This window comes from Grampus griseus (assembly GCF_964374135.1).
Source record: "Grampus griseus genome assembly, chromosome: 5".
Classification (NCBI taxonomy): Eukaryota; Metazoa; Chordata; class Mammalia; order Artiodactyla; family Delphinidae; genus Grampus; species Grampus griseus.
Window position 1 is genome coordinate 101271884 of NC_138998.1, and position 24450 is coordinate 101296333.

The following is a 24450-nucleotide window of genomic DNA, read 5'->3' on the forward strand; positions in this document are numbered from 1 at the left end:
AGAACGCTTTTTCTATTCAGTGTGCTAAGTAGGTCCCATGTACAAAACTCCAAAAAACTGCATATGATGCTGACTACAGTAATAAGTGACCTGATTAATAAACGTGTTCAATGAGTTAAAAAATGTGAATAAAATGTGATGCTCTAAAGGAAAATTTTAAAAGTAAATAATCGTATTAAACTGTCTTAGACATACTTAATCATGTTATTGTCAGATACCAGTATAAGTCTGTTAACAGTACAAGTTGCCAAACTGACCAATTTTAACAAGGTGATTACTGTTTAGGGCAGGGGTCCCCAACCCCCGGGCTGCGGACCGATACCAGTCCTTGGCCTGTTAGGAACAGGCCACAGAGCAGGTGAGGGGCGGGCGAGCAAGCGAAGCTCCATCTACCGCTCCCCATCGCCCCCCATCACTCACATTACCTCCTGAACCATCCCCCCACCGTCCATGGAAAAATTGTCTTCCACAGACGGTGTGTGTGGGGGATGGTCCCTGGTGCCAAAAAGGTTGGGGACTGCTGGGTTAGAGTATTTTCACCTTGATGTAAATGGATGCTTTTAATTAAACATTTGAATCTATTATTCAAAATATATATCTAAAAGTTTGTCTAAATGCCAGATGAGGAAGAATCCTATAGATGCCGTTCTTCAGTGCAAGAGAAGTACTATTATTTTAAATTAAGTAATTATTTTGGAATTATTTCTTTATAAATGTAATTTAAACCAACATTTCATTCTTATTTCTTTAGTACCCAAGTATTTCCCGGTTATAAAATAAAGTCTCTGGACTACAGTAGCTTTTCTGGTCTTTTTGCCTTTAATTTCAAGGCAAAAGAGAATTAGAATAACCTAAAAGAGTCACTGAAGCTTCTGATAGAACAAGGGAGTGAGAAGAAGCACCCTGATCTCTGAAAAGATCTAATCTTTGAAAGAGGTGTTTATTGGAACTTTTAATAATATCTCAGAAAACAGTTTTATTAATTTAAAAAGCATGTAAGTCAAAAGGTATTGCAAGTGTCTCTCATTTATTGGGAACATCACCAAAGAAAACAAACAACAAAAATTCAATTAATTAATTAGTGCTTTCAAATAACATAATTTGGTAAAATAAAAATCTGAGAATCGATTTTAAAAAGATATCTTAAAATAAGGTAAAATTAGGATGTATATTTCAAGAACAGTACTATTATAAAACATACCTCAAACCATATAAATATATCCTGTTTGTATAGTTCATGTCTGTCATGTAAATCAACTCCATTTTCCAGACACAGTTTAAACAAAGCATCTATAGAAAAGTGCACAGTCAATATCTTAGTAATTAAAATTCTTAAACCAAAGTTTTAGAAAAATATAAAAAGTTAAAAATTTAGGTTATAAATTCCTAAGAATTCCCTTTCCATGCACATATATCTTACAAATGTTTAAGATACAGAAATAAAGACTATTAAACAAATAGTAAAGAAAGTGTACAGAGTTCATTGGCTCTTTTTCTGAACAGCTTTTCCTTCAGGAATATGCCCATGAGTGGGGATGTATAAATCAGAGTCAACACTTATTTTTGCTAACTTGGTCCAAATGCTTGTCCCATTTGCTGGTCATTTTGCTTCTTTTTTTTCTTTGAACCATGAAGACCATGGGTAAGTAATTATCAAAACAGTCAGGTCTTTGGCTCACTGATACTGCTACGGTTGTCTTGCCCCAGTCATCGATGTTCAGGGTTTTTCTCCTTTGAGAAAGAAGGTCCTCCAGCTCATCTTGCCGACCTTAACAGAGCGCGTCCATATGAGCTGGTTATGATATGACGTCGTGAGAATCACTGTTAGGTCTCTGTCGCACAGCCAGGGGAGGCAGTGGCTTCCCGTAGAAGTCTGTGCAAAGAAGGGGTACCAAAAATATACAAGTCTTATGGTAAATCAAGATTTCTGACACAATTCTTTAATTTCCACCTTTAAAAGAGTAAGACACTCTGACTTTACAGGTGAAGCAATGGTTGGGGAGGACAAGGGAAAGAAAAGGCAGAATCCAAAAAAACTTGAATAAATTCAAAACACAACCACTAGCGTAAATTCATAACTCTAGGTTATAAATTAATCTCTACTTGATTTAATAAAAAGCTGCACCTAATGTATATATTATTATTATTGTTTCCAATTAAGTGTTCACATTAGAACAAAGCAAACAACAAACATCTAAAATTTATGGAACCTATTGCCAAAGCCCTGATAAAATCAGTATTTGTACAATCCATATCCTTATCCAATGGCTATTACTTCTAGGAATTTGCAGAGAAAAATTCATTAATTATCTTAGTGTTCTGGTACATAGGAATCTTTTACAATGATGCTTCAATATAGTTCATTGATTTAGGGCATATTTGATACAGAAACAGTCTTAATTTGTACTTCATAATAAGTTCCTAGCCCTTAATTAACATAAATTTAGGTTTATCAATTTAATAGCATATGGAAACCTTCAGTAAGTATTTTCTGGCCTATTACCTTAAAAATTATTCTAGAAGCACAGGTGTTCAAGATTACTTGAAATAAATATATTAAAAATATATTCAGGGGCCCATTTCCAGTTCTGCATGGGCCGGAGTTTAGCTAAGCTACTCCATGGTATTGCTGCCTCAGCATCTATTTTGTCTGGCCAAGTGGCCTGTGGGGGCCTTAAATAGATACTAGCACCTCATGCAAGAACATGCTCTAGAAAACAGCCTGCAGAATCACAGGTAAATGCTAAGTTCCTGATATGACTTCCCCAATGGCCTTCGTGATCAACTGTCTCCCTCACCTTCCCTTAGATAATACCCCAGAGGAACGTACCAAAACTCCGCTGTTTTGGTTTAAACTGACCAATCTGGCCTTAGCCTGGGAACCCCAAAGCACTCCATCCACAGACCCTAATAAAGGCATGTGGCCCAGGTACTACAGTTCTCTCTGCCTACAGCTTGCCTTGACCTCCCACTTCTCACTGTGGAACCCTTGAAGCATGTCATGTACTTCCTTCAGGACCTGTGAGTAATTTCTCTATTTCAATTTCTCTTCTGGTCTTTTTGAACTGAGGCCAGGGGCTCTACTTAACAAACATTAATTTAGCAAAGTCCTAACAGCATTTAAGAAGCTTAGAAGTCACTCCATGCTAACAAGAAGTAAACAGCTGAACAGACTAAAAAATCACCAGTTCTTCTGGGATCCGTAAGAGAGGGGAGGTCACAAAACAAACCACTGCCCTCAGTATTGGAGAGACAGGCAAACACAGGAAGTCTCAGTTTACCAGGCCAGACATTCATGAATGGAAAGTGCTGAGGGAACCAGTGCCCAGGTAGGAAAACCTGAAATGTGATTGACAAAATGCTGGATGCTCAGTGTGGACCAGCCTGAGAGTTAAAAACTCCAGGGAAATTAAGTCATAAGGGGGACCCCCTCCCCGATATTGTGAGATTCAGCTCCAGGAGACTGAACAAATTCCCACAGTAAACACTGGAGAAAAATCCCCTCCTGCTCACAGCAGAGCAGGGGAAAAGGAACCATTATTAAATACCTTGGAGTATTTTGTTCTTAACAAGGCCCACACTCAGAGGAAACTAGTTAACCAGAGTCTAACCTGCTGGGGTATTATCAGAACCTAACCCACCTGGGGAAGAGCAATAACCAATTCCAGCTGGCCCTAGCCATTCTGCACCACTTAATGGGGGAGAAAAAAAAATTGAGAAACTCTTAAGAAGTTAACAGTCCAGAGGCACAGGCTCACTAAAAGACTTGAGACCTAATCACAGGAACATAGAATGCTTCCCCTGCCACCACACAGCACCATGGCATTACTAAAGGCCTATTTACAGTAGTTCCTTTTACCAAGTACATCATGCTGGACTATCAAGAAAAAAGTCCAGAAGGCAAAAACACAATTTGAAGAGACAGAGCAAGCGTCAAAACAAGATATGGCACTGATACTGGAATTATCAGGCCCGGTATTTAAAACAACTATGACTAATCAGCTAAGGGCTTTCATGGATGAAGTAGACAGCATGCAAGAACAGATGGGAAATGTAAGCAGAGAGATGGAAGTCCTAAGAACCAGAAAGAAATGCTTTTGGGAAAAGAGAAAAAAACACTGTAACAGAAGTGAAGAATGCGTTTGATGGGTTTATTAGTAAACTGAACATGGCTGGGAAAAGAGATATATATCAATAGAATCCTTGAAAACTAAAAAGCAAAAAGAACTGAAAAGAAAAAAAGAGAACATCCGAGAACTGTTCAAGCACCAAAGGTCTAACATACATGTAATGGGAATACCAGAAGGAGAAGAGAGAAAGGAGCAGAAGCAACAGCTGAAGCAATAATGACTGAGAATTTCCTCAAAGTAATGTCAAACACCAAACACCAGATTTAAGAAACGTAGAGAACATTGTGCAGGATAAATGTCCCCAAAACTACACCTAGGTGTATCATTTTCACATTACAGAAAATCAAGGAAAAAAAAAAATCCTGAAAGAAGCCAGGGGGGAAAAACCACTTTTCCAGTAGGTGGACAAAGGTAAGAATTACATTCAACTTCTCCCCAGAAACCATGCAAGCAAGAAGAAAGTAGAGTGAAATTTTTTAAGTATTTAGAGAAAAAAGAACTGCCACCAACCTAGAATTCTATACCCTGCAAAATTATTCCTCAAAAGTAAAAGAGAAATAAAAACTTTCTCAGAAAAACAAAAACTGAAGGAATCTGTTCCCATTAGACCTGGCTTGCAAGAGATGTTAAAAGTTCTTCAGACAGAAGGAAAATAATAAACATCAGAAACTCAGATTTACATAAAGAAAGAAAAAGTATCAAAGAAGAAATATGTAAAGGTAAAATGAAAACTTATTTTTCATATTCTTAATTGATCCAACAGATAACAGTTTGTTCAAAATATTAATAGCAACAATGTATCTGATTATATATACTTATATGCATATCTTATGTACATATATGCTTATATATAAATGCTTATGTATGCTTATATATGCTTATATATATGCTTATATATGCTTATATATATGCTTATATATAAATCAATGGATGATAGCAATGAAACAAGGGACAGGAGGAAAGAATTAGGATTCTTTGGTTATTACAGGTATTCACACTACCCATTAAGTTGTATAGTATTATTTGAAAGTGGACTTGGATTCGTTGTGAATGTATATTGCAAACTCTAGGGCTGCCACTAAAAAAAAGGCCATGACAAAGGAGGCAAGAATATACAATGGAGAAAAGACAGCCTCTTCAATATATGGTACTGGGAAAACTGGAGAGTTACACGCAAAATAATCAAACTGGATTACCTTCTCACACCATATACAAAAATAAATTTTAAATGACTAAAGACTTAAATGTAAAATGTGAAACCATAAAAATCCTAGAAGAAAACATAGGCAGTGTACTCTATGACATCAGTCTTAACGATATTTTTTGGATATGTCTCCTCAGTCAAGGGAAACAAAAGCAAAAATAAACAAATGGGACTACATCAAACTAAAAAGCTTTTGCATAGCAAGGAAATTATGAACAAAACGAAAGCCTACTGAATGGGAGAAGATATTTGCAAATGATATATCGAATAAGCGGTTAACATCTGAATATACAAAGAATTCATGCAACTCAACATCAAAAAAACAAACAATCCAATTTAAAAATGGGCTAGAGGACCTAAATAGACATTATTCCAAAGAAAACAGACAGATGGCCAACAGACATGTGAATAGTTGCTCAACATCACTATCATCAGGGAAATGCAAATTAAAACCACAATGAGATATCACCTCACACTTGTCAGAATGGCTATCATCAAAAACAACACAAATAACAAATGTTGGTGAAGATGTGGAGAAAAGGGAACCTCATGCACTGTTGGTGGGAAAGTAAACAGCACAGCAGCCACTATGAAAAACAGTATGGAAGTTCCTCAAAAAATTAGAAATAGAACTACCATACAGTCCAGCAATTCTACTTCTGGGTATTTTTCCAAAAAAAACAAAAACACTAATTCAAAAAGATATGTGCACCCCCCTTATTCATTACAGCATTATTCACAATAGCCAAGATATGAAACAACCTTAAGTGCCCATCAGTAGACGAATGGATAAAGAAGATGTGATACACATATAAACACACGCACACACACACACACACACACACACTCACTGGAATATCACTCAGCCAGAAAAAAAAAAAGGATACCTTACCATTTTGACAACATGGATAGACCTAGAGAGTATTATGCTAAATGAAACAAGTCAGACAAATACTGTATGATATCACTGGCATGTGGAATCTAAAAAAAAAAACAAATGAACAAACATAAAACAGAAACAGTCATAGATACAGAGAACAAACAGATAGCTGCTGGACAGGGGAGGTGGGTAGCAAGGGCAGTAGGGTTGTTGGGGGAATGAGTGAAGTAGGTGAGGGAAATTAAGAGGTACAAATTTCCAGTTACAAAATAAATGAGTCACAGGGATGAAATGTACAGAGTGGGGAATATAGTCAATAATAATGTAGTATCTTTGTATGGTGATGAAGGTGGTCAAAAGGTACAAACTTCCAGTTATAAAATAAGTAAGTACTAGGAATGTAATGTAAAGCATGATTAATTAATTAACACTGCTGTATGTTATATATGAAAGTTGTTAAGAGAATAAATCCTAACAGTTCTCATCACAAGGAAAAAGTTTCTTTTTCTTTTGTTTTTATCTGTATGAGATGATGGATGTTCACTAAGTTTATTGTGATAATCATTTTATGATGTATGTAAGTCAAGTCATTATGCTGTATACTTTAAACTTATATAGTGCTTTAAATCAATTATATCTCAATAAAACTGGAAGGAAAAAATAAAAAATAAATTAAATAATGAATCTGAATAAATTTCAATGTAAGAAAGAGAAACAGAAAATTACCATTAGGCAAATACCATAGTAATAATTATTGCAGACACAGTCCAATGATGGAGGCTAAAACTAGTAGGCTAAAGTTTGTGGAGAACAGAATATTTGCATAATCTCAAAGAATCACTTCTAAAATATTTACTAATTACAAAGAGGGAAAACAGTAACATTTTACAATGTGGCAAATACCACCTTATCCAAATGATCAAGGTTAACACCACCAGTAATGAGACATACCACCATCATGTACCCCCTATTTCAAACATTTTGAACATCAGTTTGGTTAAACAGTCAGATTTGCTCTTGTGTCATCAGTTTGGTTAAACAGTCAGATTTGCCTTGTGTCATCAGTTTGCAGCCTCTACCAGAGTGTACCATAGACAATACTTGATTTGCCACAGCTATATCATTACTTAACAAAAAAAAAATTTTTAAATAATAAACTGTATACTCTTGCCTCTTTAAAAAAATTAGGAGAAAATGATTGTTCAAGCAACTATAAATTTAAAGCAACTACTAAGCTGCAATGATGCTCTAACAAATCTTAATGTAATAGTATAATATAATGAATTCAAAGTATGGATTTCAAAGCTGGACAGACCTAAGTTCAAATCCTGATTTTGCCACTTATAGCTATGTGACCTTGGGGTATAAGTTCCTTACACAAAAAATTGCCCATCTTACAAGGCTATTAGAAGAATTTAAATGAGATAATGTACCTAAAGTGCTTAGCAATATGCCAGTCACATAGTATATACAGTTATTACTATTGCTATAATTAAAATTATAACAGAGACAATTATTTGATAAATTTAAAGTATGCCTTTTCTAATTTCTTGATTTCAAAATTAATGAGAATTATAACACATAACAGAACTCAAGATTAAACCAGAATGAATACCGTTTCTATTATGTTTTACTTCTGGAATTTAAAAGTACCCTACTAAAAAGATAAATCACATACACATGGCAAGAAGTATCTTTTTCCCTCCCAAGAAATTATTTTTTTTTGCAGTTGATTCTGTATTATTTCAGAATAATTCTGTATTTAATTTAATTCTGTATTTGATTTAATTTAATCATCACAAAGAAAAAGTTTCTTTTGATTAAATGTGATTCTGTATTTAACCGCCAGAATTAAACCATTCTACACAAAATAGGTTTCTTATTGCCTTAAATGTAGGGGATATAAGTTGATCATAGTGCCCGACTGATATGACCAAATTAATTGACACCCATTTTTATAAAGGGCTCCAAACTTTTTAACATACAAAATTTAATCTTGATTCATATTTTAAGATTTGAAAATATTCTTTAGTTTTGCACTTGGTATTTTTGGCTAACAGAATCTTGGATTTATTTCTCATAATGTATAACACGTAACATGTTGATAAAGTACCGATTGAGAGTATTTACAAAGTGAAGAATGCATCTGTCTTACCTGTTACACAGAGTGAAGTTTACAGAAAATAAAAGAAATTAGAAAAGTAATAAAATTAAATTGCCATCAATGTAAATGTCTCTAATCAAAGAACAAATAAGAATCTGCCTTAATTCCTAATTTGACTACAACAAATTGTTTTTCATCTCAGTAAATTTTAAATGCCAAACCCAAATGTAGTTAACTTTTAATTATTTACCCTTGTTTGTCATGTATCTGTTGTCTACTTGCCATCAACCACATTCAAATAAATGTGTACAAAGTTAGGGAAGAGAAGAGAATGAGATTATAAAATTGGCAACTATCAGCATCTCAGATGAAAATCTCGTGATAAACACTAAAAACTAATTTAAGCTTTTTAATTAAAAATTTAAATTTATTATACCTACTTTCTTCTCCATTAATGAAAGCAGAGTTGATTGTACATCTTTTTTTACCTAGATAAGGTATACTTTGCCTTAAAATTTATGAGAAAAAATAATACAGATATTTAAAAACTTGTGAAGTTAGGATGTCTAATTCTTTGCTCTGAAAAGTTAAGTTTATTGATACATACTTAAAATTAACTGATATATTAGAACAATGGTGGTCTTAAACTTAACTAACTGATTATAATTCTTTCCCAGGAGTTCTAATTTAAAAATAAATACAGGAAAGCAAAGAAAAACAAAGCAAAAACAAAAAACAACCTTTTTAGCCCATTTTCAACCTCTTTTTCACTTGCTTCTAACTATAATGTTCCCCCTAGATGCTACCATTAGTTCTTTTCTCCTTATTCTACATACTTTCCCTCAGAAACAGGAAACTATCATTCTTTCAACTGCATTCATTCAGTAACCAATTACAGAACATCTATTACAGAACAAAGCATTCCTATTGTGCGATGACAACTGAAAAAACAAACTACCTACATACCCTCCCACCCACCTGTGTCCCTTTTCTCCAGAGCTCCAAAATCTTATTTGTACTGGCTTATAGAAATTTCCAAATAGATAAGCCTACAGACACCTCCAGAGAAAGTTTCCTTCCTCCTCATGTATTTTCAGTCTTAGAAATAGCACCAACCTTCTAGCTCCTTGAGCCAAATAATTTCCTGTTCCTCTCTCCTTTTATCCCATACATCCATTCATTATATAGTACTTATAACTGTTCATATATTCCTTGCATACATTTTTATTCTCAATTCCAATTCCTATCTTCACTTCTCACTCTGACTACTGCAACAGCTTCTAACTGGGATCCTTACTTCAGGTGTGACCACAATCTAGTCTATACTTTACATTGTGACAAAAATTATTATCCTAAACAATAAACCTTGTAATACTATTTCTCTGCTAAAAATGTATAGTGTCTCCTGTAAAATTATAGTGAGTCCAGACATCTTAACATACATGTGAGGCCCTAAACAATCTGGCTATAAGCTATAATTCAAAGATCAGCACTCTCTATAACTTTAAACTTCCTCTTTCTTATCCATTCTACCCACATGAACCTAACTAAGCTCTAGTCACAAGTAACTTCATACTATTTTCCAAATAAGCGATGTCTTTTCCCACCTCTCCACCTCTTGAATAGTCTGTTCCTTCTACTTACTGACTCTTCTCATTCTTCAAAGAGCCAGTCCTAATATCACTTTCACTGTCTAGGCAGTTTGTGCACAGTACTCCAATTATACACCATAGAACCTTTTACCATATATTGTGAATTGTCACATATACTATAGTAAGCTGGAGTATTATCTTTTCTGTTAGACTAGGATCCCCAGAAAAGTAGAATTTACGTCTTATTCATCTTGGCAACACCAATGTTTCAGGTGGTGTCAGATACAAAACAGTTGTTTGTTGGATGCCCAATTCAGTAAGAAAAAATAGTACCTGTTATATGAGAAATTAATTTTTCTCTATATACGTGTATTTATGTATATTCACTGTGTTGTTAGAAACAATTAGGTAATGCTAATATATCTGTGTATAAACACATGCACACATGTATTTATACACACATATATTAGCATTATCTAATTGTTTCTAACAACACAGTGAATATTTAAACTGATGATGCAGTCTAGCATACACAATTTCAGAGGGTAATAAAACAGGAATTAACCTATTATAGTCAATAAAAACATCATGATGTAAAGTCAGCAACCAAAAAGACATGTGATTTCACTGTAATTTTGATATGGTCTAAGGACAAACTTTCTGTCTTTAGAATTGAAAAAAACCTTTTAATTTTCACTAATGATTATGAAGAAATATTTCATTATTGACACAGTATTCAGAAAAAGAAAGCAACCAGCACATTTAAATTTATATACTTTTTGAATAAAATATTTTATACTGTTCAATATAATTTCAAATTATATATAAGGCTTTTCTAAAGATTAAACTTCTGATTTTTTTTTCCCTAGTAAATGGGTCTTCTTAGGAAACCAAGTTCTAGATCAGGTAAACAAAGCTATCAGAAAGGAAATGAAATGTTCTTGATAAAGAAGTTTATTGAGTTACTATATATATATATAAAATTATCCTTCTGCATTTTAGAAATATTTTATTAAAAGAATCTGGGCTGATGGTCTGAAATCAGAACTTCTGCCTATTGTATAAGGCAGTTCTCTACTTCCAACTGTCCTTTCTCTAGTTTTCCAGGTGAAGTTCTTATGCCCTATACTGGCTGTACTAAACCTTGTGTTAATTTCATCCAAAAAAAAGTGTTTTCTTTAGTCAATGAAGCCTTTAGTAACTTTCTATTTAGCTGAACTTTATTTGGCTTACTGATTTGGTCTCTGATCTTACAAACTGTGTTACTCTTTACTTCATTGTAATATACAGCAGCTGAGTATCATTAGAAGCAGAGAAAGAACAATTATGCGACATTATCATTGAGTATATTGAGCATATATAGGACAATGAAGTTTTTAACACTATAAATGTACTGTCTCATATTTAAGATATTTAAAACTCTTTCCCTTTCACAACTATTTACATTAATATATAATGGATAAACACAAGCTCTGACGGTCTTTACCTCTGTATTCTAAGATAAAGGTCAAATCAAATTATATAGAGGCAAAGGGCACTTAAGAATGAAAAAATAAATAAATGAAAAAAAGTGGAGTATAATGAAAAAGGATGGTTGTGGATTTGAAAGGCTTCCAAAAGTAAAAGTTTGTTGAAGTAATGAGGTAAAGAAAAGTGAATGTGATACGTAGAGCTTTGAAAACTGATCCTTTTGCATTACCATTATGACGTGTTTCACCAAGAGGCTCAAGTTTTGGAAGTCTAGTGACTTTGGGGGTTCCCCAGCCAACTAAAGAAAAAGAAAAACATTTAAAAACACTGTTAAACAATATCTCTTTAGGTCTGTTGAGAGGATCCCTTTCTTGACAGGAATGTATATAACTTCAATATCAATTCATATATACTGAATGATGCAGTACTGAATAACCATAAACCCATTTTAAATGGCTTCTATTTAAAAATGTAATTATAGGTTGGTAATATCTGCTTAAAATTTTTATTTACCTTTCATTAAAAATATAAACATCCTCACTACCATCATAAATAACCTTAGGCTACTATTCTAACCCCCAACAGAGACTAAAAGAAATGTACACTTATTAAATGGAATACTAGAAATGAGTCTTAAAATAATTCTCAAAGGAAAATGTTACCATCTAAAGCCTTCTAGCAGGGCTAAAAGGAAATTATAAATATATACGTTTGATATTTATTGAGTATGTGAGGTACTATGCCCAGTGCTAAAAAATTACGATTATTGTGCAGTTAGTATGTCCCAGTGCTTTATATGCAGTATTCCACTTAATCCTCATAACAGCTTAGAAGGTCAGCATGAATGTTGGAAATATAATGGAAACACTCACACATCTTGGTTTCAAATGTTAACTTTCAGGATGAAAGATCTAATTTTTTAAAAGCTCATGTTAGCCATCCATTCCTTAAACTTAAATTCCTTTTAGCAATCTGGGTACTGATATTTCAAATAGGACTTGAATCCATTATAAGAAGTGCTTAGGTAAAGTTTTCTTATTAATTTTTACTTATTTTTTTACTTTCATAAAACATTTTTTCTGAATAAAAAAAGCAACAGATATTTACATTGATAAATTCTGAACAAAGTAGATGGAGCAAAAAATTCTACCTTTTTCACAATTCACAAGATAATAAATATACTGAATAAAAACTGCATAATTTCTTTCTTTTTCTTCAATGTTTAAAGCAGTATTTCTAAATTCAGTATCAACATCAATTAACTCACCAGGAGGAGGAGGTGGGGGTGGTGTTGGACTCTTAGGAACAGAGTCATCTGTATTAACAGGTTCTACACGGTGGCTCCTTTTCATTCTTAGCTTCTTAGTTTTCTTTTTACTGTTATCTGTAAGAATATAAACATGAAACTTTATGCCTCTGTGAAGAAGTTACTTCTATAATAAAAACTAAAGAATAGAATTAGAATATTGATATTATTATTACCATAGGAATATATCTTCAATTCAACTTAAAAATTGTTACCAATAATGAACTGTGAACTTGCCTTTACTAAGAATAAATTTTTAAGTGATGGTTTATTGGATGAATGATTGATGAATATGACACAAATGGCAAAAAGCCATATTTTAAGTTCTATGAAAGGTGATTTGGAATACAAAAAAAGTCGGTATTTCCAAAAGTAATATTTTTTTCCCCAAATATCATACTAAGTAAATGGAATTATCTAGCTGCAGGGATTTCCATGAAACTCAGAATGACCTGGAGAAAAAGGAGAGGAATTGGTTTGTCTCAATAGGATATACAGAATTATTCTAGGTATAAGTCCAAAAATAATCCTTTGAAATGTGAAAAAACACCCCAATCAAATCTAAACACATTATCCATGAAAATAACCCCCAAATAAGATACGCCCAATATAAATATATGTAACCAAAACTCACATTGTTAGACGTTACAGAATTGAATTTGTAATCTTTCTAAAAATAACTATTTACAGATTCTCACTTAAGCACATATGAACATTTTAAGTGCATCTGTGTTGTTAACATGTAAACTTTAACAACGTGAACCAGGAAGGCACAGTAGTTAAATAACCAAACATCACAGTCACTGAAATATTTTCACTGACAATCCCAAATTGCTAAATTTATATATATAATACATTTTCTAAAATGGAAATTATCTGTTACACAACAAGCAGCCAACATCTATGAAACCTATAAAGCAATGAGAAATACAAATATATTTAGAAACATTATTTTTCTAAGTAAATTAGTATCACTTGAGACATTTTACTCTAGATAGAAACGGAGACATCTTTTTACAATTAAAGCTGTAAGCTTTACAGCTGGGAGAAAGGAAAGAGAACCTCCAGAACCATATGGTACTTTCGGATGGGCAGTAGAACAGGGTCATGGACAAGCATAGGATACGAAGCAGAGGACCTGAAGTTGAGGGAAGTGTGTCTCAGTACAGCCACAGATGAGACATATGATCTTAAATTACTCAACCTCTCCAAGGCCCTGGTTTCCTATTCTGTATAATGAGAATAATATACCCGAGAACTGCTATGGTAAATAGCATAGTGCTGTGTTAAATAATATTTTCAAATCATCTACCAAATCATTTTGTTCTTTAACAACATATTAGTGTTTGAAAGAGTTCTTCCAATATATTGAGAGGCCACTTTAAGTCTACTTTTTGTTTTACACTGTTGATAGAGCGATATGGGTACAAATGTGGCTACCCTAACTTCCCAAATTACAAAACTATAACTTTCAAATCTAATTATTTCTATATAGCAAAATATCCATTGAGCTAATCTGCAGCTCAGGGACTGAGATCTTATTTTCATAAACTCTTTAATACTGTACAAAAATTCTTATATACCATGGAACCATATTGCTAACTAGGAATGGCAAGGAAGCAATGATTATTGGGTATTTCCCATGTGTCAGGCCCTGTGCTAGGAACACCATAGAGTTACTTTTATTATAAGTAAACCTAAAAGCCTGGTGAAAAAAAAGATGACAACCCCATTTTAGAGAGGAGACGAAGACTGAAGAACACTATATAACGTAACATATATCTAGTAGGTGAGAAAGTCTGGATGCTACCCCAGGATGTCTTGAGTCCAAAGGCAGAGGCTCTCTCTATGATACCAAAAGATGTGAACTTCCTGTTAAATTACATAACCACTTAGAAAAAGTAAAATAATTATGAATTGAAGATGTTGTATAATATTAAAATAAGAGTAATATGGCTATTTGATAAAACTTTCAAAATGTTCAATTGATTATGTCTGCATCCTATAGAAATAACAAGCAAATAAAGGAAATGATGCTGATCATAACATTATGAGGATTAAGAAAAACAAAACAAACCTCCAAAAGCTTTAAAGGTTTTAAATATGTTCCAAAGATTCCTGGGGCTGTGCAATATTCCAAGTTTTTGAAAATGAATTCTCAGCTGAAATTCTTTTCAGTTACAAAGGACTAGATTTTAAGGCATCATGAATAAAAACATAAATTAGCAAACTGACTAATGATTACCTAAAATTCAAGAGAAAACCATGATAAATAACGCATTTGGAGATGAAAGATCTTGCAATACATTTTTTATGAAAATAATCATGACAAATGAAAGAGGTATTTTTAAGTTTTATATATATATTATTTATGTTATATGTAATATATAAAACTTAAAAATAAAATAAATATAAAAATAAATAAGTATATATATTTTTAATAACTAGATTATCACCTGATTCTGATGACTGCTGCTCTGTCTCATCTTCATTTTCCAACTGCTGTGTTAATGCCTCCTTATAATTTTCTACTATTCCGAACCCATTGTTTTTTTGGCTACTGTCACTGATCTGGCTCTGTGTCTCTATTTGCTCGTGGTCCATTTTATGTTTCAGGGGACAGCCATCACTGTCTTCCTCCACATTTTGCCTCTTTTTCTCTCTTTCAAGTTTTTTTTCATTCTGACAAAAATGAAATATATCATTTTTAATATAATAGTCATATCTAAGATTGTATTAAGGGAGAAATCAAATAATCCAAGAGCATTCTGTAACTTCCAGGCAATGTGATATTTCTATTAAAAAATTATTTGTTGAGTCTATCATTAAAGCATGCTAATTGTCAAACATTCAGAAAACAGAGATAGTATAAAGAAAGAAAACAAATATTACCAGTAATTTCACAATCTAGAGATGACCACTGTTTGACGTATAGTCACAAAGAGGTGCTTTTCTTTGCCTACCCCACACATGTACAGACATACACCATCCACAAACATACATAAATGTGATTGATTGTCTATATATACATATTTATGTATATTTTTAAACAAAAAAGAATTGAAATTTTAATTTAAGAATATACATTTCTTTGTCAATGAACCTATAAAGTGCTTAGAATATTGCATGACACATAATAAAGTGTTAGCTATGAAAATATTATATAATGCTATATGTGTAAGCCATTACTACTTTCATCAATTATGCAATCGTTTTGAATGGTTCTATCATCTTATTTTACCAATACCCAATCAATGGACAAAGAAGTGATTTTCAACCGTTCACTATTATAAGAAATATAATCATTGAATTACTTCTTTAGAATAAATTCCTAACAGTCAAGCTGTTGGATCAATGAGTAAGCACATTTTTAAATGTGCCATACTACAAACTTTCCTTCAGAAAAACTAAAGTAAAATTACACCACAGGCAAGGGGTTGAGAGAGTGTATTTTCCCATATCTTTTTTTTTTTTTTTTGGCCTCGCCACTCAGCACGTGGGATTTTAATTCCCCAACCAGGGATCGAACCCACACCCCCTACAGTGGAACCACAGAGTTTTAACCACTGGACTGCCAGGGAAGTCCTCCCCGTGACATCTTTTTTAATGCTTTTTTAATCATTATCAATCTTTTACATCTCTGCCAAACTAATAAATATTTTTTACCTCAGTGTTGATTTATCATTGAATATTTTTATTATCAATACAACTGAAGATAAGTTATTAAATATGCTTATTGCCATTTTAATTTTTTCTTTAAAGAACTACCCATGATAACCCAATGCTCGTTTTTCTACTAGAGTTTCATTATTTACACAGTAATTTTTTAAGGGTTCTTTTTTTGTTGTTTCCTGGGTCTCAAATATTTTTCATTAGGATTAGCTTGGGTTTTTTTTTCTGTCTTTAACTCTGTAGAACATCTCTTTAAATACTGAATATAATACGATCTACCTATTTTTCACTTTATGATTTGTGGCCTCATTGTCCTGCTTTGAAAGTTTCAACCTCCTCCAAGTATATACCAATGTCTAACTGTATTATGTGAGTATTTTTAAGTCTTCTTTTTTTATACATTTAAGTCTTTTGAAATTTAATTTGGTATACAGTGTTCAATAATTTTACTTTTTTCCAAATGACTGTTCAGTTGTCCCAATATCCTTTTCTCCCAGATTTGAAATGCCACATTTATCTTACACTAAATGCTTATATATAATTTGGTTTGTTACTATTGTTTCATTGATCTGTTTATCTATTCTGGAACCAATATCTCACCATTTTTATTGTCTGTGATAAAATCAAAGGAATGAATGTAAGGTAATATTTTAAAGGAGAAGTTTTTTGGGGAAGAAAAGAAAATTTGCCTGGTGAAAAAGAGAGACTATGGATAATTTATTTCCATTTATTTCATTCCTTTACTGATGATCTTCTTAAAATTACTGTATTTTAAAAGCATAATAACTGTACTTTCCCCATGCCACTAATTAATTCAGGGACTTCAATATAAGATATTCTGTGCTGTATACCAGTATTGTTCATATCTTTATATCATGAAAAATACAATGTTGGTAGAAGTGCTAAGGCCTTCTAAGTAATTTACAACCATGGTACTATAAAATAATTGGTCATTATCTATAAGGTGAGCTTTATTACAAATATAGAGTAAATCAATGTTTCAAAGTAAAAAACCAAACTTGATTTTCTTTTCCTCTACCAATATTTTTAAAAGAATATAAAACTTGACAAACACAATATTTAATAGTATGGACACAAAACAATAGCTCAAGTTATTAAGACTGCTTTACTATACTTAGAAAAGCACACGCTTAAGGTAAATGCAATGGGGTTAATAAAAAGATTAAATACAGCTAACCTTCTAGTATCTAACTAACTTCAGACCAAATATCTCATATTACCAACTATTTGGCAAACACAAAGCAACACCAAAAACTCTACACTCATCTTCTTACCTGTGGAGCTGCCTCCCTCCTCAGCAGCAGCCCCAAGGAAGAAATAATCATCCACTTTTCCGGATGAGTACCTGTGTGGAAGGAGGCAGTGACAGGGAAGAGGAATAGAGAACATACAGGCGGGTCCAGCAAGCCACCTGCCACATTAAGCTCTGAGGGAACGGAGAGGAGATTTAGGAAGCTCTGTCACTGAGGAGGAATAGCTGCTGAAGGTGATTAAAGCAGGGCCAATGCAAACTCCAAACACCAGTAGCAAATGAAAACAAAGACACAGAGAGACAGACACGGGGACACGGACACACACACACACACACACACACACACACACACACACACAAAACCCCATAACTTCTTCATGATTAAAATCTACACATTAATTTTGGTAAAACTTCTGACATTTAAAATTAAAATAAATAATATTCAGATATAAGAGAATTTATTATAGTCTCAAACATTAAGTATCCTAGGAAAATAACTAGAAAATCATTTATGTACTATAATGCACCATAAGCATCTAAATATTACTGTAAAGGGATAGTAATAGCAATACAGGGATAAAGATAATGTAAATATGAGCCAACATACTATTATCATATGAAATAAGTGACAAAAAAAATTTATCAGAACAGTAACTGTGATAGTTGCTACATTCAATCTTTATTTTCATTCTCAGTTAATTCTGAAGTCATCTTCCCTTTTTATACTAGATCAGAAGGTAAATTTGAAGAGGAAGAAAAAGCAGCAAACCTTTAACCCATCTCCCCCATTTAATTTCTTTTACAAATAATCAACCTCTGGTGAAATACTTCTAGCTCCCTGCCTCCTTTCTGAACTTCCAACTTTATAACTTAAGACATAAAAATTACATTTGCCACCATCCATACCTCAATGATTACAGATGTTATCGGCTGGAAAGGATTAACAATAATTGGTTCTGGGTCCAACTCAGCCAGACCACTGGTTCCATCGAGTTCAGCCTGCTCTCGCTCTCTTTGTTCTCTATTGTTTGAGGGAAAAAAATCGGAATTCCTTATGAGAAAATGCTGAACCATGTTTAAGAACATTTCCAATAGGTTTAAGGCTATTGAATTCAGTAATTTAAACATCTGGACATGGCTTTGAATTACTGAGAGATTTTCAGATATCTTTATGCAGGTAACAGGCCATTATCCCCATGTAAAGATTAATCATTTTAATTTTAAAAGAAAGAAATGCTGACAGGACTTCCCTGGTGGTGCAGTGGTTAATAATCTGCCTGCCAAGGTAGGGGACATGGGTTCGATCCCTGGTCCAGGAAGATCCCACATGCCGCAGAGCAACTATGCCCGTGTGCCACAACAACTGAGCCTGTGCTCTACAGCCGGCAAGCCACAACTACTGAGCCCGTGTGCCACAACTACTGAAGTCTGCGTGCCTAGAGCCTGCGCTCCACAACAAAGAGAAGCCATCGCAATGAGAAGCCCATGCACCACAACGAAGAGTAGACCCCGCTGGCTGCAACTCGAGAAAGCCTGCACGCAGCAATGAAGACCCAACGCAGCCAAAAAGAAAGAGAGAGAGAGAGAGAGAGAGAGAAATAAAAAAAAAAAAGAAATGCTGACAAAAATGACATTCCCTATGATTGAGTTCTTAACATCAGTGATGCATATTAATTATTTTTCTATGTAACAAGGGTTTATATTTATCAATTTATTAATTACCCTCCCAAACAAATGCTGTCCTCTTCACTGATGTTAACCAGATAAATAAGTCCTGTTGTTAACCTTCATCTTAAGAGGTGTGTCTAGTTATATATCATAAATGAACTAGATAACAACTGTTGCTTTGCATAAGTAGAAGAGGCTATAGAAATAAGCTGCCCTATATCACTTAGATTAAATAAGTTTTTCTATATTAGTTACTACTGAGAATTTCATTACTCTGTGATTTAAAGCTAATGTTGCCCCATAGATGAAGGTAATAAGTTACTAAAAGAAGCAGCTGAAGATAGGAACATAACCATTGTAGATCTGCAACTAGACTGTATAACAATAGTATATAGTAAAACAATGTCAATGTTCATTACTACAGCACTTATTAAGTTCTATGATGGAAAGATATATACTTTCATTCTGAACCTAGGAAGCCAAAATTTAGAGATCTGCAATTTACTACTTCTGTGACCTTGGATATCTATCTGGATACCTGAGCCTCTGCCTTCCCATAAATGTGGATAAAATACATAGTTCATAGGGTTATTTCAGGTAAAGTAATATATGTGAAAGCACTCTGTATATAAACATACTTACAGGACAATCATTATTTTTTTTTAATTTGTTTTTATTTTTGGCTGCGTTGGGTCTTTGTTGCTGTGCGCGGGCTTTCTCTGGTTGTGGTGAGCACGGGCCACTCTTCATTGCCGTGTGTGGGCTTCTCATTGCAGTGGCCCCTTTTTTGCTGAGCACGTGCTCTAGGCGTGCGGGCTTCAGTAGTTGTGGCACACAGGCTCAGCAGTTGTGGCTTGCGGGCTCTAGAGCGCAGGCTCAGTAGTTGTGGTGCATGGGCTTAGTTGCTCTGTGGCATGTGGGATCTTCCCGGGCCAGGGCTCGAACCCGTGTCCCCTGCATTGGCAGGCGGACTCTCAACCACTGCACCACTAGGGAAGTCCCAACAGTCATTAATGTTACTCATTTATTAGTAAGCAATTTCAGGTATCTGGTATTAATATACTATTTTCAGATACCAATAATAGCTTGTTTTACTGTTTTTTCAAAAATATCCAAACCAACAAAAAATCCAAACCTATTAGATTGTATTTAACAATAAAAAGGTTTTTTTTAATTATTCCTGTCTAAATTTAATTATGCAGTCTCTGTTCAACAGAAGACGACTCAGACCACAAGTGGCATGGCTAGGAGAAAGGAGGAAAGGGGAATGGGGTACCAGAAAAGCCTGCCATAACATGACTTGGAATATCTTTATGGAAAAAGTAAAAACTTGAAAAAAAATACTAATTAGATTTCTTTTACCCAGCTCAATTTTTTTTTCTTTTTGTTCTTCTAAGTAGAGAAAAAGCAAAGAAGCCTTTAGAAAAGTATGGCCATATATTTTATTTTTATAAATACATGGAAGGCATATTTGTATGAATGACTGGTTGTACTGAGCTTTATATCATGAAAATATACACTAGAATAGAAAATAAAGATTCTCATAGGAACTAAAACCTCATATTGTTATCAAGAGAGACTGAGATGACTGACCTACTCATGTTATTGAGCCCTTGAGGACAGAAGAGTTATCTCTCCAAATATTTTCCTTTAAGTCCTATCTCTGAATTAAATGAAAGATACCAGTAATCAGAGGATTTCCTTGACAGCATAAAGGAGCACCTCACCAAGGGCAGTTAGTGTGTTCTTGCCTACCAGGCTGCAACTGTTAAAGCAAATGGAAGGCCAATATTACTTAGGTAGATGGAAGACCACTTTGGATCTCACAGGAGCTCACTTAGAAATCTTTTTGTTTCTTCCCTCTCCTGCCATGTCAGTGGAGAAAGAAAGAGAAATCTTGGGATTAAGAACTAAATTCAACCTCTAATCAAATCTGAGTACTTTCTTCCAGCATTAACATTATTATAACTGATTCTGTGGTAGAACTTACATAAACATTTTTTTTTAATTTAGAGTTTGCTAAACTTATTTTTAAAATTTCCCTTTAGGCAACATATTTTTAAAATAATTTTAAAAGCATGTTTTAAAACCTGAGATAGTGCAATTTAGTCCACTTTCAGACAAAACAAGTGTTGAAGATCAGATTTTGCTTCAGCTGGCTGATCCACTCACTGCTTACCTTCTATCTTTGCTGAGACTAATGAAGGATTTCTCAGTCTACTGACATATTCTTTGCTATGGGAAACTGTCCTGTGCATCACAGAATGTTTAGCAGCATCCCTGGCCTCTTCCCACTAGATGCCAATTGTGCTATCAACCAAACTTAGAACCCTATCAACCAAACTTGTGCAGGTCTACAGAAATAAAAAATTTACCTAGTATCTTCCTTCATACAAAAAGAGGAACCTAAATAGACAAAACTAAAAAAATTATTAATAAAAGTGTGGTGTTTTTGATTTTTCATATGCACTGTGCTACAAAATTAATCTACTTACCTTTCTTCTCGTAATTTTCGTACTCTCTCAGCCCGCTCTCGGTTCTCTTGTTCCTCAAGAGCACGTTGTTCTGCTGTGTCTTTTTGGATGCGCTCATTTAAGGCATCAAAGTCTCTTGCAATGATATGTAGCAGCCAATAAAGGCCTTTTTTAATGGACTTGTCAATTTTCTTTCCATATCCCAAGACTGCTGAACAAGGTTCCTTAAAAACAGCAATTTGTTTGACTTAAAGATTAAAACTAAAAGATCTCTACAAAAATTTATTGACAAACCATTAAGATATAATTACTGGCGAATCAAAATTAATTAACCCATTAAATTAATGATATGAAGCACCTGCTTCAACTTACAAAACACACCTTTGAAATGATCACTACATTAGTATGTACGTAGGAGTGGAAATATTTTATGGATCATATCTGTAAGTTTTGAGAGCGATTATGACACAAAAAGTTGACAGTTAAATTTTAAACGAACTCACTGACAAAACTGAACTTACAGAAGAAAAATACTCTTACTTATTAAAAATCACAGAAAGTTTTAATTTGTTATACCAGGGAATTTACGGCAGTACGCATCTTTTTTTATATATATATTTATTTATTTATTGCGGTACGCGGGCCTCTCACTGTTGTGGTCTCTCCCATTGCGGAGCGCAGCCTCTGGACGCACAGGCTCAACGGCCATGTCTTACAGGCCCAGCCGCTCCGCGGCATGTGGAATCTTCCCGGACCGGGGCACGAACCCGTGTCCCCTGCATCGGCAGGCTGACTCTCAACCACTGCGCCACCCGGGAAGCTCTTTTTTTTTTTTTTGCTGCACCGCACAGCTTGTGGAATCATAGTTCCCCAACCAGAGATCGAACCTGCACCCTTGGCAATGAAAGTGCGGAATCTTAACCACTGGACCGCCGGGGAGTTCCCAGTAACCATCTTTTACGATTGACAGCCTAACAATCATTTTCTGAAACCAGAATAAATGATTAAATCCTCAGTCCATCTTCTCAAGACTGTATGATAACTCTCCTGATATAATTTTTTAAAATTCATTATAAACTTCCCCTAAGTATAAATTTTGTATTTATACTTTTACCATTTTATAAAATTTATAGTATGACATGTTTGTATAGCTTACAGGTCCTGTCAGCAATGTCTTAAACAAAGAGCAAACCTAAAGTCTTTGAAATCATGAAAGATAGCTTATAGAAGTCAGTAACAACTAAATAGAAAACAAATATCACTGTAATAAATAATATCAAATGAACAGTGAGAACTGTTAAAAAAACAGTGAGAACAGGTTAAAAAATTTTTTTAAAAACACTAATAAAGGGCTTCCCTGGTGGTGCAGTGGTTGAGAGTCCGCCTGCTGATGCAGGGGACACGGGTTCGTGCCCCGGTCCGGGAAGATCCCACATGCCGCAGAGCGGCTGGGCCCATGAACCATGGCCGCTGAGCCTGCGCGTCCGGAGCCTGTGCTCCGCAATGAGAGAGACCGCAACAGTGAGAGGCCCGCATATCGCAAAAAAAAAAAAAAAAAAAAAAAAACACTAATAAATTATTTTGTTAGCTACCTACCCCCTAATTGCTTATCACCTTTACAAAAACTAAGTTATACTGAACATAATTCATAGGGCAGAACCCCCAAAACTTACTATTTGACATAAGCACTTGTGCTCATTGACCAGTTTTTCCAGAGACAGGCATTCAATCACATCAGCTTCTCCTAAAGCCCCTTCCTTATCTTGTTTATTTGCCAACCTAGAGAGACATAAGTAGTTTTATAGCAAATATACAATCAGACAGCCACTTAAAAGATTGTTTTGACCATGTTCTTATTCCAAAGTTTTAACCCTACTCATTACAGAACATACTGGTTTTAGAGAGTAGTGTACAATTTATTTCATTTTTCCTTTTTATTGCCGCTAAAGTAAGTCTGTAAGAATTGGCCTATAAAAGGGAAATCAGGTAAAGAGAACTGTCAAGAAAACAAGCAATAGGTCAACAGGCCAACAAAAAAAGTACAAATAGAAAAAGAAGTGGACTAGTTTCCACAGCACTCAGCCATCAATTCCAACTTTCACATTAATTATATCCTTCCCTTAAAATACACTGCATCATGATGTAAAGGCTCTTATCCCATGTCCTTTTCTTCTTAAATACAATCTGTATCATGCTTTAAATACCCAAATATTCATTCAGAGCTTGTATTATTTGAGCTCACCTGTATTTCCACCGTGTGAGTGTGTCCACATAAATGTGCAATTTACTGGAGAAGTGAGGCCACTTTTATCTAATTTACTTAGCATAGCACTGTGCATAGAAAACCTTACACTCATTAGGAACAAACTGAGGAACAACAAATGAAAAAAACAAAATAAGTTTAAAAAAAATAGGGGGCTTCCCTGGTGGCGCAGTGGTTGAGAGTCCGCCTGCCGATGTAGGGGACGCGGGTTCGTGCCCCGGTCCGGGAAGACCCCACATGCTGCGGAGCGGCAGGGCCCATGAGCCACGGCCGCTGGGCCTGCGCGTCCGGAGCCTGTGCTCCGCAACGGGAGAGGCCACAACAGTGAGAGGCCCACATACCGCAAAAAAAAAAAAAAAAAAAAAAAGGAATTACCACAAAATACCACTATTTGCCTATCAGATGGCAGAGGTC

The 24450-nt window shown here is 34.4% G+C and overlaps 1 protein-coding gene across 2 annotated transcripts in view; it reads right to left on the reverse strand.

Annotated features, from left to right (window-relative positions):
• Window positions 1–625: 625 nt before the first annotated feature.
• The window catches only part of ARL13B (ARF like GTPase 13B), a 74842-nt gene continuing 51017 nt past the window's right edge, over window positions 626–24450 (reverse strand). Inside the window, exons 4-10 of one of the 2 annotated variants that reach the window (XM_082655099.1) lie at window positions 23447–23552; window positions 21795–21997; window positions 18538–18652; window positions 15143–15368; window positions 12648–12764; window positions 11610–11678; window positions 626–1873 (exon numbers count right to left, since the gene is read on the reverse strand). In XM_082655099.1, coding sequence (XP_082511225.1) covers window positions 1797–1873; window positions 11610–11678; window positions 12648–12764; window positions 15143–15368; window positions 18538–18652; window positions 21795–21997; window positions 23447–23552 — 913 coding nt within the window. In that variant the 3' untranslated portion in view covers window positions 626–1796. The remainder of the gene's footprint in view (window positions 1874–11609; window positions 11679–12647; window positions 12765–15142; window positions 15369–18537; window positions 18653–21794; window positions 21998–23446; window positions 23553–24450) is intronic. The other variant, XM_082655100.1, reaches the window with a different exon arrangement.